The sequence below is a fragment of the Leptodactylus fuscus genome, chromosome 1 (genome assembly GCF_031893055.1).
Source record: "Leptodactylus fuscus isolate aLepFus1 chromosome 1, aLepFus1.hap2, whole genome shotgun sequence".
Classification (NCBI taxonomy): Eukaryota; Metazoa; Chordata; class Amphibia; order Anura; family Leptodactylidae; genus Leptodactylus; species Leptodactylus fuscus.
Genome location: NC_134265.1, coordinates 116,136,503 through 116,152,012, shown reverse-complemented (window position 1 = coordinate 116,152,012; position 15,510 = coordinate 116,136,503). Strand labels below are relative to the sequence as shown.

The following is a 15,510-nucleotide window of genomic DNA, read 5'->3' as shown; positions in this document are numbered from 1 at the left end:
ACCGATTTACTTGTTCCAGGGTTCTCTGGTGATCCGCACCCTGCTGCAGCATTAATTGCTTGTGCTATGCGGGCTTATTTCCCCTGTGAGATGGGGAAGGGGAAGTAAGCCCCCATAGCACAGAAGGGGAAGGAGGGGGCAGAGCACCGCTTCCAAACACATGACCCAGAGGTTGGGCATACCCAAAAACCATGGGTACATCATCAGCTATTGCCCCCAAAAAACTTTAACAAAATTGTAGAACAACATTCATATTTGGTGATCAAATTTATTAGTACTTACATGTAATTGACATACTGTTCACACACCAGACTGCAATTCTTGACATTTTACATTCATTAAAATTTCCCCTGAATTTTAAAATCTGGACTGAGACACTGCAACATTTCCTCCCACTCGACTCTGTCATTCCCACCTGAGAGAATTAAAGGGAACCTGTCACACACTTAAGGGATACTAAAGCAAACACGTTCTTATGGACCAGTGGCTTAGTGTCAAAAATAGCTGTAGCTAAAATTAAAAAATAAATTAAAAAAAATTAGGTGCATGCACACTGAGGACGAGGTGTATTTCTCTCAAATTCAGTGGAGAGCTGGACAGGCGCCTTGAACACCAGAGAAGTGTCTGGTGAGACTCATTGGATTTGTATATAGGCAAATATATAAATATAGGCTGTTATTTTCCAATAGTGGCCACGGAAAGAAATAGGATAGGGCTATTTGCGCTACCAGTCCATATGAACCTTGGAGTAGTCTAGTGTCCCAGAAATCCATAACAAATTCCCTGTAATGTCTGGAGTATGATAACAACCGACTTCAAGATGTATAACTAGATATCTAGAATAATCAAGTAGAACCAGGGGCATTTACTACAGGTGTAACCGAAAGGCAAGTGTGAAGACAGACTACTAGAGTTTAACGTTGCAGTTCTAGCTGAACATTTTGTAAAAAAAAATCATTTCTGTCATTCCTAAAATATTTCCTTTAGAATTCATTTTAATAAGCCAAATACTAAGCATTGAACATGCTCCGTTACAAAAATGTATTGCCGACATATCTACAACTGAAGTGTATAACATTGTGTTAACCTCGCACTCGCATAGTTTAACCTCTAAATTCAGGTTTTTACATATATATTATTTTGAATTAAATATTCATTTTACACATAGAAGAGCTGGACAGCATAAATAATGTAGAAATGAAACAGTTTGCATAGATTCCAAACTGCAATATCTGAAATGAGCAACGTCTTTCAACTGCGTGTGCAAGACTCATTCCAAAGAAGGGGCAGAACGAAGAGAAATGATGAACAAACGCACATAATAGTAAATGTGTTTGATGTATTCCAGATGCCATCCAGAAAACTACTGAGGAAACTATCCCATAGCTACGTAGCTGAAAGTGTGCACAGCATACCCACATGCCATGCATCATTTCACCAGTAGTTTTCCCGCACTCTGCTCCATTTAAACAAAAAGGGTGGGAGAACGGGGGTAGACAAGACCCCAGAAAGACAGACACATCTCCTACAGATAAACATATATCCAAATTTAGGACAGATCAGCGACCCAAAAAAAAAAAAAAAAATAAAAAAATTATCTTATGCTACAATCCTGCCAAAATTCTATTACCATTGAAATAAAGCTATTCACTGCAATGGCAAATTCAATTAGTTTAATAAAAAAAATTAAGCATATATGACCCACTGGGCATTTTGGAGTTAAATCTAAATTTCCCCTCAGTGCTTCTTAGATGTTTGGTGACATCAGTCTCATCTCCGATGAGTGTCAGGATACAGGTTCATTCTAAGCCCAGACATGATGCTATAATAATGCCATAGTCAAAGCCACTATTGGTAAATCTGTTACAGAACTTAAATTTTAGTTTATTCACATGGCTTCAAACTAGAAAAAGTAAAAGTGGAACAGGATTTGCAAACGGATGGCCTGGCTGTCAGGAGTCCATGCCTTACAATGCTAGTGACATTCATGGGGTTTGTAAACTAGTCATGTACAGTACACCTTCTTTACATTTTTTGCTCATGTCAGGTACAGTACACTTAAGTAGTTTATGCTCAGAGAGTGTTTATATAGCTATAAACGTACAGATATATAAACACAGACGTAAATGACAAAATTCTGCATGCGGTTTGGTCAGGTCCGTCTTCATTCGTCATTGGCAGCACTTGTCCCTCTCACTTGACCTTGGTTACGTAGCTGCGTCATAAAATAAAAAGAGAACTATTAAAACAACATTGTATGCGGATGGGTATTAAAGGGGTTTTCTGGAACCTTAATATTGATGACTTAATCCTTACGATAGGCCATCCCTATAAGATTGGTGGGATTCATACTGATCAAGTGACAGGCAGATCCATCGCAGTCTCTTGACCATTTACCAGGCACAGCTCCACTCATTTTCTAGTGGCTGTGCTGCGTGAGTGGAAGCTACAGAGCGCTGCAATACCAGGAAACTAATGATCTGACGCCCACATATCTGACATTGACGACCTTACCCTAAAAATAGGTCATCAACAAGGTCCTAGAGAACCCCTTTAATAAACACTTCAAATAGTACAAACCAGAAGTACAAATTTTCCCTGTGTGAGCTAAATATTTATCAGCAATGCCGAACTGAGAATATTCAGTGCTTGGAAAGAGCCATTTAATACCGAAGCGAACCACTGCTAAAATCAAACAATTCTTAACTTCCCAGACAGGTAAAGTGAAGATAAAGAAGACAAATAGGAAGTAATAAGAAATGTGCAGCAAATAGCAAGAGCAATAGACTGGACCAAGCATTTGGGGCGTATGTAGTAGTATAGAACCATCACCTTTTTATTTGCCCACTACTTACTTACAGACCTCAATACTGCCCCTGTAACTAGACTTGGCTTGTTTAGGTGTCTGCCGCAGTTGTACCTCGAACAGGACCCTTCTTACGTATCTAAATGTGGAATGAAATTAAAGGCTGCTGAAAAAATGAAATTGACGGAAAAATAAAACAAACAAAGTGGAACCGACCAGGAGAGGAAGAAACATGCTGCCACATACAGGCCAAACATGATGTGTGCAGAGCCCTATGATGATGTGGTACATGCACACTGGTCAGGAGTCGGTAGAGCAAAACTCAAGGAACACAGGGCAGAGATTGTAAAATCCACAGCATATTAATTCATTTGCATGGATTTCTCTCCTGAAGCATGTTATTAGGGTTTGTAAAGCACCTATTCACATGTGAGATCATCACATTCTGCATGCATATAGGAGTGGAATTTCCATGAGGAAACAGTCAGAATTTACAGATAATTTATACAATGTATCAGCAGCAGCTGCACAAATCTCTCTAGAAGTTCGTTACAGCACATCAGGGTGTTTAGATCACAAAGCTTTATTTTGTTTGGATCAAGCTGTACAGCTGTAAAAAAAAATAAGAATACGCCAAAAAAATCCTTTACGGTTAAGGCCCCATGTTGCAGAAACGCAGCTTTTTTTTGTTGCAGATTTTGCTGCAGTTTTTTGAGCCAAAGCCAGGAGTGGACTCTATGGAAGGTAGAAGCATAAGAGATTTCTATATTTCCCATTCCTTTTGCACTCTTGGCTTTGGTCCAAAAAAACACAATAAAATCTGAAACAAAAATAGCTGCATTTCCGCAATGTGGGGCCACAGCCTAAATCTGTTCATCTGGGGTTTTTTTTTTTTTTTTGGTTTTTTTTTTTTTGGGGGGGGGGGAGGGTTTGCCAATGAGGAAAGTGTGTTTATTGGTTTTTACTGTAGCACACAATTCATTTCTTTAAACAAGGTATACAGACATGAATTTGTGGCACTAAGGTTTGGTCGGGGGGAGGGGGGTGTTATGTCCAGTATCTCCTATTTTAAACCTTTAAAGGGATTCTATCATTGGGATTTCACAGAAAGGATCCAAAATTTGTTATAAAATTATATTACAAAATTCATTAAAGGGATTCTATCATTGGGAAAACTCCTTTTTTAACAAAGCATATATTTGTGCAGCCTTTAGAAAGGCTATTCCAGACATATCCTTTGTTTGTAAATCCTCCCAGCCGTTTTTGAATCAGCCCGCTTTTATTGATATGCTAATTAACCAGCAACGAGCACTGGAAGTTCAGTGAGCACTGTGTGCTGTGTGTACATAGAGGGAGGTGAGAGCAGGGAGGCTGAAAAGTCGTCAGCAGCAGCCTTCCCCTGTGTACACACAACGCTCACTGAACTTCCTGTGCTCGTTGCTGACTAATTAGCATATCAATAAAAGCAGGCTAATTAAAAACCGGCTGAGTGGATTTACAAACAAAAGGTATGTCTGGTATAGCCTTTCTAGAGGCTATGCAAATATATGCTTAGTTAAAATTTAGTTTTCCCAATGATAGAATCCCTTTAAGGCATTAAAGTTTTCTGAAATTAAAGGGGATATTCAGCTTCCAAAAGTGATCTGCAAATACATCCACAACAGTGCTAAATCCTCACTGTTCCCTTGTGCTGCCTATTCTTGGCTTTATTATACTTGAGAGTCCTTGTATGACTGTTCACAGATTCACTGCAAGTAAATAAACTACATTTCCCAGGATGCATCTCTCTGATCTCACTCTCTGTGTACTCCTCCCTTCTCCACTCTCCCCGACAAATGAAACCACATGTAATAAATCATTCCCAAATCTGAGGTCACGATTCTGTGTTGTTTCCGTCATGCTCCTCCCCTCCTTCATGTTCAGCAAACACAGAATGAGAGCAGGCAGATGCATCAGAGGAAAAGTTGTTTCTTGACACATCCATTGCATGTGAATAACAGTGATACAAGGAGTCTCAAGTAAAATAAGGGCAAGTAAAGGCTGCACAAGGAAACCATAAGCATTTAGCACTACTGTGGATGTATTTGTAGATCATTTTTGGAAGCTGGATAACACCTTTAAGCTTAAAGAGTACTGACATCAGGTCTGCAAAGCTTAATGGCATACATCATCAGATAGATGTGGTCACCCTGAGCCTACAGTATTTCATTTAGCTGTAGCGAATGAAAAATGTATCAGTTAAATGGATGCGCTGTATGGAAGGCAACATGGGATCTCCACTGTTCGTTTTATCCCAAGACTAGGCCATTAACTTAGATTCCTAAAATTCCCCTCAGAGAAAAAAATTATTATCTTCCCCATCATTTCTATTTATCCTTTAGTATGACACGGTACTTAAGATATTTACATATTTATCAAGAAGAAAAGATAAATTCATCATCTTTTATTTGTTCCTTATACACGGGCAGCGCCGCACCTCCCATGAGGCAACCGCTTCAGGCGGCGCTATGCCAGGGCCCCAGGGAGGGCGGCATTTTTGCTTACCTAAGCAAGCTGTCCTGGACTGGCTTAGCACCGAGTGGTGGATTGGGGAGGCCGCTGGAGCAGCGCTGCTCCAGCGGCCTCCCCTCACGCTCAGGCAGAGAGCAGGTCCTCTCCGTGCCTGCTCTCTGCCTGCGAACGCCGCTAAGCCCCGCCCCTTCGTTTAGCCACGCCCCCTACTCCCCGGCTGTCTTTCATCCGCCTCGGGTGGCGAAGAGGGCAGGTTCACCCCTGTACACGGGTAACAAAAAATGATTACAAATTCTTACCGCTTCTAACTCTTTCTGTGTTTCATCCTCCATTCGCCTTATGTCTTCCATTGTTAAGTCAATCCATTTGTCAATCCAGCAGAACAACTGACGGTGGAAATTTGTAAATATTCGTTTTTCTTGCTTAAAAGAAATACATAAAAAAAGGTCAAAACCAAATATATTGAATGCAACATTCACTAATTGTATCATTTTGCCAGTCTACAAGGCCTTAGAAAAGCAACTGCCAGGACAAATAGGCTGGATTGAGGGAAGGCAAAAACGTAATGTCTTTGGTCAGACTGAAGCTGGCCATACACTCTAGGTAGCTATAGACCCCCAATACACAAATGGCCAAGCATGCAAGTGTCGTCAAGGTGGAGAGGTAAATTAGGCGCTGCTCTAGTCCTCTGGAACAAGGGTCTTACCTTTTGAATAAAATTTTCTACTTTATTTTGTAGTCCCCACCATCTAAACTTAATAGTAACTAGTTTGTAAGCACACATTCGTGGACAGTCTTCTGAGTTTGCCAGTTCTTTCTGCAAAAGTTGAAGATGAAAGCAGATCAGTTTTCATTGAGTAAATCATATGAAAATATACAGTTTACCAATATAATGCACTGAAATACATAAACACCCCCAAACAAGCCGCTACTTGTACAATATAAGCTATCAGATTGAACGAGTCAGTAAACTCAATACAGCCAGCCCTGACAGAATTGTGTGTTCCTTCCTATGACGGGAGGTTTTGTTAGATAGCAGCCAAGCTCTAGATTCTTGAGAAGAATTTGTATAGTACTGTACAATACTAGACAAATTGTACTATACAGAGTAATATAATAAAGTGAGTATTACAATCCATTTCACAACCGCTGGGACTAGAGAAGTGGCTTCTGTAACTTCTGTAAGTGTTCCAAAAAGTTTAAGAACAAATTGTTGAGGTTTTGGATATAAGTAAGATAAGTGATAGATGTAGATGAAAATATTAGTCCTAGGTTATCTGATGGCAGGAGAAATCTATGCAAAGTGTACACCATGGGGCCCTATATCAATCGTGTACACAGGTGATAGCAGCTTAGCCACGGGCATCTCCACTACTTCACTCAGACCAGCCAAGCAAACAGGTTGACCGCCAAGGATAAGATGCAGCCAGAAACCTCTGGCAGAACCAGTCTCCTAGGGGTCAAATTATCAGGTGACTGTAGACAGGTGGGCCTCTCCCATATTCACTTAGACATCCAAAACATTTATCTAATGTCTATGGCCACTTTAAGAACGGTTGGAAATAGGAAAAAAAAGAGACAACATAGTTTTATAAGGGACATTGTGCATTGTATAGATTTCCCATACACAGCTAAGCTTGGAAAAATTTGTAAAAATTGTATTACATCTTGAAGGGTCCAACTACTCAAGGTCAAGTGAAAAGACTCAGCACCACATCCTTTGATTTTTATTAAGTTTATTTTTTATGCCCTTAATAACTACCACAACCAGACTGTGTGAAGGTAGTGGGATAAATATGAAGGATTGATAATACAATTACAGTTACCTTCCAATTAGGTCCCAGAGGTCCCCGCTTTGTTTTGATTGACTGAAATATTGCTGGATCTTCGTCAGCTTTGTAATCCTGCACAATACAAAAACAGGATCAGCATTATTTCTCTTTTTATCAAAACAACATTTTCTATTACTTGTTGAAATCATGACAAATAATAATAATAATAATTACAAATTATTATAAATCCTGCTCCTCAATGTCCTAAATACTACTGACAAGATAATAAGCATGCCCAGTCTCCTGCAAGTGTTAAAAAGGACCTTTCACCACCTCTAGACCATTACACCAATTAAGGCCGGGGCCCCACAGGACGTAAACGCCGCGATTTACCCGCACTGGAGACGCTGCGGGAAAAATCGCGGTGTTGTACAGTGCAGGCAAATCGGATGCAATTCATGCAAATCCCATCCCCACTTTGCGGAAAAGATTGCAGCGCGGACAAGCTGCAATTTGCAAAGCCGTTGCAGCTTTGCAAATAGCAGCATGTCATTTATATGTACGGAAACGCCGGTGGCTTTCCCGTAGATATAATGTTAAGAGAAAGTCCGCAGAGGAAAACTCTGTGAACTTTCTCTTAAAAGCGCTGCGGAAAGAACCGCAATGCGTTCACACCGCAGTTCTTTCCTCAGCACTTTAGCGCTGCGATTACGGCCCGTGAAGCCTTAGCCTTATAGGAGCTGCTGCACTGATTCTGAAACAGCTGGATTATTTTCTCTAGCCCACAGCGTTCACATTCACTAGCTTTGGTGCCTGATGTGCCATTTAGTCTTTGTACTGTCAGGAGGGCGGTGTCAGGCAGGAGCAGGTAAAGGGTGTGATTCTGAGCTCTGACACTGGCTGCCTCTGATTGGATATCTGAGTCACACCCCCTATCTGAGATCACCCTTCTGACATTACAGAGCTTAAATAGCACATCAGGCACCAAAACTAACTGTGCTTGTTGTTCTGGAAAAGACGCTAAAGAAAACATTCCAACTGTGCTGGAGTCAGTGGAGCGGAATCCATTAATAGATGCTGAGGACTAATATTGGTGAAAGGTTCCTTTTAAATAAACAATAGAAATAAATAAAAAATAAACCATAACCGATGACTCCTTATACAAGAGGTGCTTCAGAGCAGACCACACGTCTCACACCTGTTACTGGATAGTACCATGAAGAAGCTAATCCACCTACTTCACCGACTGACTCTACCATGCTCCCACAGACATGAACCGCACTTACATATAGAAGACTGGACAGAATATATTATTAACTGCATAAAAAGTTTACTGTTTTTTTCTATTTAACCAAAGATTTAGTTTGCAAGAAAAAAGCAGAGGAAAAACAAAAGCAGATTCTATGATACATGACAGAACTCAGCATAGGAAACACAATGCGCAGCTCCAATTACAGCTGTAAATGAGCAATAGTGTGGAAGGAGACAGCCTTCTGGCTTTGTTAGCATGCAATCTCCTTCAGGATCCCACAGGGAGCGCGGAGCCACTGGAGGCGAGCCTTTGGCTTGTGGTTTATTTTGTTTGCCACCAGCTGTACACTTCTCATCTCATTAGGTTACTTGGAATACTCTGGGGGGTGACAGCTGGAGCCCACTCCAATCTTCAGCTCTGAGGATTACTGCCGGCTAATTCCGCTGTGCAGTTTCTGCAACCCTTAGACCGGCGCGTCCACTACATATCACTGTACGCTACAAACAGTTTGAGCTCCTGAAGTAGGTTAAAAACGCAACAGGCCAAGATGTCAGAACGGATGAGAAGGCTTCCTGTCCATGGAGCGCCCGAGCAAAGGAAACAATTCATTTTAAACCAAGGGAAACTGCAGACAGGTCACATTGGCTGCCTTAAAGCCTGCCGTCTCGATAAGGCAGTGTAGGAAATAGGACTTGTAGAACAATATAAAATACCGCCAATGCATATTAGCACATCAGCATAGCTGTATACTACGGCAGATATGACATAACCAATGCCTTGGTACAAGGCATGTCCAACTGACCCGAGAGCAGACACAGACTGGACTGCAGAGATTATCCACAGGCTACGCCTTAACTTGCTTAAAGATGCATCAGCGATCTTAAGAACAGCAATTCTATACCACTGGGAATGGAGTGGTGGTAATACATATGGGCTCTTTCCATACATATCTATAGAGGTTACCAAAAACAGACACACACGCATGAACACCAATAGACCTGGATGGAGAAAGCTGCACATGGATAGTCACTGCTTTATTTACAGTGGTCATACAATGATCCTGTTTTTCCAGAGGTGGTGTCTGCATCTATAAAGGCCTTTATAGCATACCCTGTGGACATAACATACAGGTCTGAAGAAACCCCCTTAAAATCCAAAAATGAAATGTACATTGGGCCCCAAAAATATAGTAATTATGTGTATTATGTGTATTCTGCTTGTATTACACACTTCTCCCTTCTTTACTTTCTGGTTTAGGCAACAACATTGTCTACCATAATAGGACTCGGGGTTAATTGTCATTCAGTAACTCAGATGCCCCTCACACACCCTCTCAGGTCTACCTGGATGCCAACCAGAGCACTCCTCACTGATCAGTCATACAGTGCCTGTAAAAGGGAAAACATCAGGATAGGTCAGATTGTGTCCAAATAGTCTATAGTATAATATAAAGTGTATACATAGGAAACAGTCAGTGAACAAACATTCATTTCATGACTTCGCAGCCTCTACATGGGCCTGGGCCTTTGTGACTTGGGCCTCCCCAGTTAGCTGTGACGTCAGCGCTTCACCAGCAAAGAAATATTACTACAGTGGGCCGAACAAATGCCAGTATGCCGTACACACACAATACCCACACCGGTGTCATTAACAAAAATGACAGCATAGCACACAAATAACAGTGCAGCAAAAAACACCATCTCAGCAGTGCCAAATACCAACGTCCAGACATGACAATACCAAACATGGCAAACACATAGCACAGCTCACCATAACACGGACTTTATTTTAACATTTTTTATTTTTTTTTTTTAATGTAGATTGTGAGCCCCATATAGGGATCACAATGTACAATTTTTTCCTATCAGTACGTCTTTGTGGAATGGGAGGAAATCCACGCAAATACAGGGAGAACATACAAACTCCTTGCAGATGTTGTTCCTGATGGATCTGAACCCAGGACTCCAGCGCTGCAAGGCTAACCACTGAGCCACCGTGTTGTCCCTATTTTAACAATCTTTACGCAGCAGACATTGCACACCTGTAGTTCTTATCTTGGCCACTAGAGACCAGCAGAGGAGTCTCTTATACTGAAGAAAAAAAAAAAAAAGAAAAAAAAAAACACCTGTTCTTCAAGCCTTTGCAGCTCCTTATTACTAGTCCTGGAGGTTTACAATGATAAAATGACAGCTATTGGACTTTTTGGCTACATGTAGTGACACAGGCTCAACGCTTGCTCTTCCAGCATTTTCTCAGCTGTTCTCTACCTACATATATTCCCATTTCAATAACAAGAAAATGAGCAAGAAAACAGAAGCAGGCAATTGCAAATATTTTATTGAGATTTCATTTCCCATAGTGCCAACATATTCCACCATGATGCACACAGGCTAGAACCATAAGCCTCAGACCAAATATTCTCTGGATAAAAAGAGGTAGACCGGGCTACATTTTTTTAATGCTCTCTCCACCAAGCCTACCATATACTACATCAGTCAGACATGTGAGTAACAAAACTAAATCACTGACTACTGGGCGGCCCTTCGTCTCCTTGCCTTGTCCTCTCAGCTGCCACTCTTATCTTAAAGCACTAAACGATAAGAAGCAAGTGTAGAGTCTCTGCCAACCTACAGTCCTGGTACTTCTAAGTAGCATAAAGAAACAGAGAGAATACATTAATCCCAATGGGTTGTCTGTTGTAACCAGCAGTGCGACCGGTGAAGAAAAACAGCAATATAGTATTTCTATATTATCAATTAGCAACAACCCCCTTATGTCAAGTCTGCAGGAAACAGAGTGGTTCCGGTACCTTATTCAGTCAGTACACAAGTCCAAATATGAGAGGAGATTCTGGGGAACCCAGTTTATCTCTGGGACCAGCACCTAACAGACATATCTTGTCGATATACCAATAATATTTGTGATGAGAATAACCCTTTAAAAAGAAAAAAAGGCACACAAATTTGTGATAGCAATAAGGATATTTTTTACATGGCCATAGGTGTGGGATAGTTATTGTGGCACATGTACCGTATTTTTCGGACTATAAGACGCACTTTTTTTCCCCAAAATTTTGGGGGAAAAGAAGGGTGCGTCTTATAGAATGAAGGTGGCGCCTGGCATCCGCTGTAATAGAGAGGCGGAAGCCGGCAAGTTGACGCCATTACAGGTGCCGGGGCCTGAGACATCGCTGCGCTCCTCTGCCATGCATGAAGCCAGCAGCGGCAGGGGCTCCTCCGTGCCCCCGCCGCTGGCTTCATGCAGGGCAGAGGATCGTAGCGATGTCTCAGGCCCCGGCGTCTATCCCTCCCCGGCATCCGCCTCTCTAGTACAGCGGATGCCGGGTCAGTATCCGTGGCCCCTTCTCCCCCGGGGCCGGTCCCCACCGGCCCCGTACCTGTAAAGTTGCAGGCCGGCTCCTGCGCGGCGATATCGCAGGAGCCGACCTGTTCGGGTGACAGCCGGGAGCCTAATGAGGCTCCCTGGCCTGTCACGGCTATATTAGTATTACGGCTGGTCTCTATGACCAGCCGTAATACTAATAGACAGAATGTCCCATAGACGGCAATACAGTTGTATTGCCGTCTATGGGACTTGCGATCAAGTGACCGCAGGTTCAAGCCCCTGGGGGGGAATAAAATAGTAAAAAAAAAAAAAAAAAGCTTTAAAATATGAAATAAATAAAAGTTCTAAATCACCTCCTGTTTTTTTTTTTTCAATACAAGGTGATCTAAGCAATAGATATCCCCCAAAATGGTATAACTAAAAATTACATCTGGCCCCGCAAAAAAAACGCTCTATGCATCCCCGTACAGCTGCAGGGTCACCTGTCAATGTGGCCTTGCAGCTGTTGCAAAACTACAACTCCCATATATTAAATATTTTACCAGTTTTTGCTTCAAAAATTTTTTTCCCTATTTTCCTCCTCTAAAACCGAGGTGCGTCTTATAGTCCGAAAAATATGGTAAGCTGGCACATAATTTATATTAACTATATTGTATATGTAAAAACAAATGCAATACCATCACACATGCACCATTAAAAAAAAAAAAAAAAACCACTAGTAGAATGCATCAAGAATGGCAGAAACTTACAAATTTGTTGCATCTTTACAAAGTAGGGTAGTACTGTTGGGGGGGGGGGGGGGGGAAGACATGCCCACATAGTTCAACCATAGTAAGGGAGAGGATCCACATGCACTGGCATAGATTTGCAAGCCATTGTGCTATGTGAGATTCCCACGGCTTGCTGGCGAGCACCACAAACTATTCAGAAAAGTGTGAAGATCGACAGTAAACTTTTACCTTTGGTTTTTGGTGTTCTGGTATAAAGACATTGAGAAATTCTTCCATTAACATGTATTTGTCATGGTTTCATGGAAAAAAATATAGTGATTCATTTAATAAAAAGGATTTCTGAAAGATTGTGTTTATTTTAGGATTTCTTTGGTACATTATTTTATTTTCAATACAGACTGCCCTTGTCCATATACCTTGTAAAGGCAGATCATCATCTTCTCTATGGCCACCATGTAACCAGTCACCCGCTAGATGAAAGAGGAAGTCTATAGTGTACCTTTAGGGCTTGTTCACACTTTACAAAATAAAATTTGAGGCAGACATCAGTTTCAGATTCCTCTTAATTTTCTGCTCCCCATGTCCCTGTGGTAGAATGCCGAAGCATACCACGGTCACAGGTTAGGCTCAGATGTATATAGTAATCCGAGGGGAGTCTCGAGCCACAGAATACACTGCAAGATCGAGCGGGACACTTTTTTTTTCAGCATTCTGCTCAAATCTCTGCTTCTTATTGTACAAAGACAGACAGAATCCAGGAGGATTCAAAATCAAAATACGGTAAGCAGATTCCGCCATGTGAACCCATGTGAGTTAAACTTAACTTTTTTTTTTGTAATGTACTATGCCTATGTACAATATAGCTTCGTTTGCATCAGGATTGGGAGATTTTGTAATGACAATGTGTAATGTTGTGATTTCCATTATGAATGTAAACTATCATGCGGATGTGAGGAGAGCCCTATAGGCATTTGCAGCTGCTATGGCATGCCTAGGATTCCCTAATGGTATAAATGTAATCAGAATACTGAAGGGAGGTGTCAGCCTCTGCCTGATATCTCCCTTCTGACATTACAGAGCTTAAAGGGGTATTCCTATAACTCTTGTTCTGCCGCCTGCAGGCTCTGTGCTCTCTTCACTTCCTGGATTTCTCGGCACATTGGTGGGCGGGGTTTCACTTCTGCTATGTTTGCAGTTAGTAATGAGGGATTGGTTGTAAAGGCATTACCACAGTATAAAGCTGATGTGGAAACTGATATAGCAGAGCTGGATTTGAGTCAGCTTGCATTACTTATAGAGGTAACGGACTCCTTATCTCAGCCCTTATCAGCCAAATTCAATTAAACCGGCTGATAAGTGGAAAAGCTGAAGATAGACAGCACAGTAATCCTGGAGGGAGCTCTCACCTCCCCCCTCCCTTATCTGAGGAGCCCCTTATCTGTCAGCCCCTCCCCCCCCCACTTGGGAAATGAGCAGATAAGCCCACTGGCCATAGAAAGGCAGTGTCAACAATGAAGTGAATAAATTAAGATAGCGGTCAAACAAAGCAGTTTTGATAAAGCATTGTATTTAGGAAAAGTCTTAAATCCACATAAAATAGCAGTATAAATAGGATCCTTGTGATGGGACAACCCCTTTAAAGAGTACATCAGGCACCAAAGCAAAGGTGGGGCATCATCAAAATCCCAAAAAGAACTAATAAAAAAGTAAATCACTTATATGCATCCCAAAAAGATGTCAATAAAAAAATGTATATCATCCTACGATAAATAAGCCTTCATATGGCTACATCATAAAAATAAATAAATATAGCTTGAACAATGTAAAAAAAAAAAAAAAAAAAAAAACACTCAAAAATAGCCAATTCTTTAGGCCAAAGATGGCTGCAGCAGGAAAGGGAAGTATAAACTGTGCAAGTGTGTATTAGGGCACATACCAGATTTAGAGCTTATAAGGGAAAAGACACAAGTGACCCCTAGAGTGATCCTCCAATACAAAACAAAATAGTGGGGAACTTGGTGTATCCAGTGTACTGAACACAGCTTATATATTCACATACCACCATCCCCTGTGCATTCACATCTGGGTAAACTATTCCTCACTACGCCCATGAATAAATTCTTTGAGGGGTGCAGTTTTCAAAATGGGGTCACTCCCAAGGGAATTACAGTATAAAGGTACTTTAGGTCCTCGACAAATGTGACATCCCATTTCTTTTGGAAAAACATCTCTGGTGCCAAAATGATCACTATACAGTTTGATAAACACAAATAGTTTCCAAAAGGTGGTCACTTCTGGGTACTGTCCACTGCACTGGCACCTTAAGGACTCTGCAAATGCTTTATGGCACCTCAAAATGATTCTGCCCTTGAAAAGAGTAAATGATGCTCTTCAACGTCTGTACCCTGCTGTCTACCCAAAGACCAATTTTCATCCACAGGTCGGGTATTTCCATACTTAGAAGAAATTGTGGGTAACATTTTCTTCTTTAACCCTTTGTGAAAATGAAAAAATTGGGACTAAAGCAACATCCTACTGGGAGGGGGAGGGGGGTAGAGGAAGTCATTTTCACATCCCAATGTTAATAAAATCTGTGAAACCGTCTCAAACATCAAAATACTCACTATATTCCAAAATTAGCCACTTTACTGGTATTTTAGGGGTTCTGCAAATAGAATATGGCTCCTGAAACCTATTCCAGCAAAACCTGTCCTCCAAAACCTAAATAAATAGCGCTCTGTCCACTTTGAGCTGCAGAAATATGGTGGGTAATATTTATTGATTCATTTGAGTGGTATGACTGTCTGAATAGGAGAACATTTCACATTTTGTCAATTGTAAATTATTCCAAATTTCCACTACTTTTCCTATATTTTCACAAATTAAAAAAAAAAAAAAAAAAAAAAAAAAAAATCACCTAGATAAGTTAAAGTGACCCAAAGTTAATACGTAATTTTTGAAAAATGGGACAGTGGCCTTAAAGGGATTGTCCAGGACAACATTTTTTTCCCCTTCACCATCCCTGACATTTAAAAAACAAACAAAAAAAAAAAAAAACACCACACACACAAACATACTCTCCTTTTCCTGATG

At 41.1% G+C, this 15,510-nt stretch overlaps 1 protein-coding gene across 1 annotated transcript in view; it reads right to left on the bottom strand.

Annotated features, from left to right (window-relative positions):
- Window positions 1–252: 252 nt before the first annotated feature.
- The window catches only part of PITPNB (phosphatidylinositol transfer protein beta), a 40,411-nt gene continuing 25,153 nt past the window's right edge, over window positions 253–15,510 (bottom strand). Inside the window, exons 8-11 of the mRNA XM_075276539.1 lie at window positions 7,144–7,221; window positions 6,024–6,134; window positions 5,617–5,739; window positions 253–2,215 (exon numbers count right to left, since the gene is read on the bottom strand). Coding sequence (XP_075132640.1) covers window positions 2,165–2,215; window positions 5,617–5,739; window positions 6,024–6,134; window positions 7,144–7,221 — 363 coding nt within the window. The 3' untranslated portion in view covers window positions 253–2,164. The remainder of the gene's footprint in view (window positions 2,216–5,616; window positions 5,740–6,023; window positions 6,135–7,143; window positions 7,222–15,510) is intronic.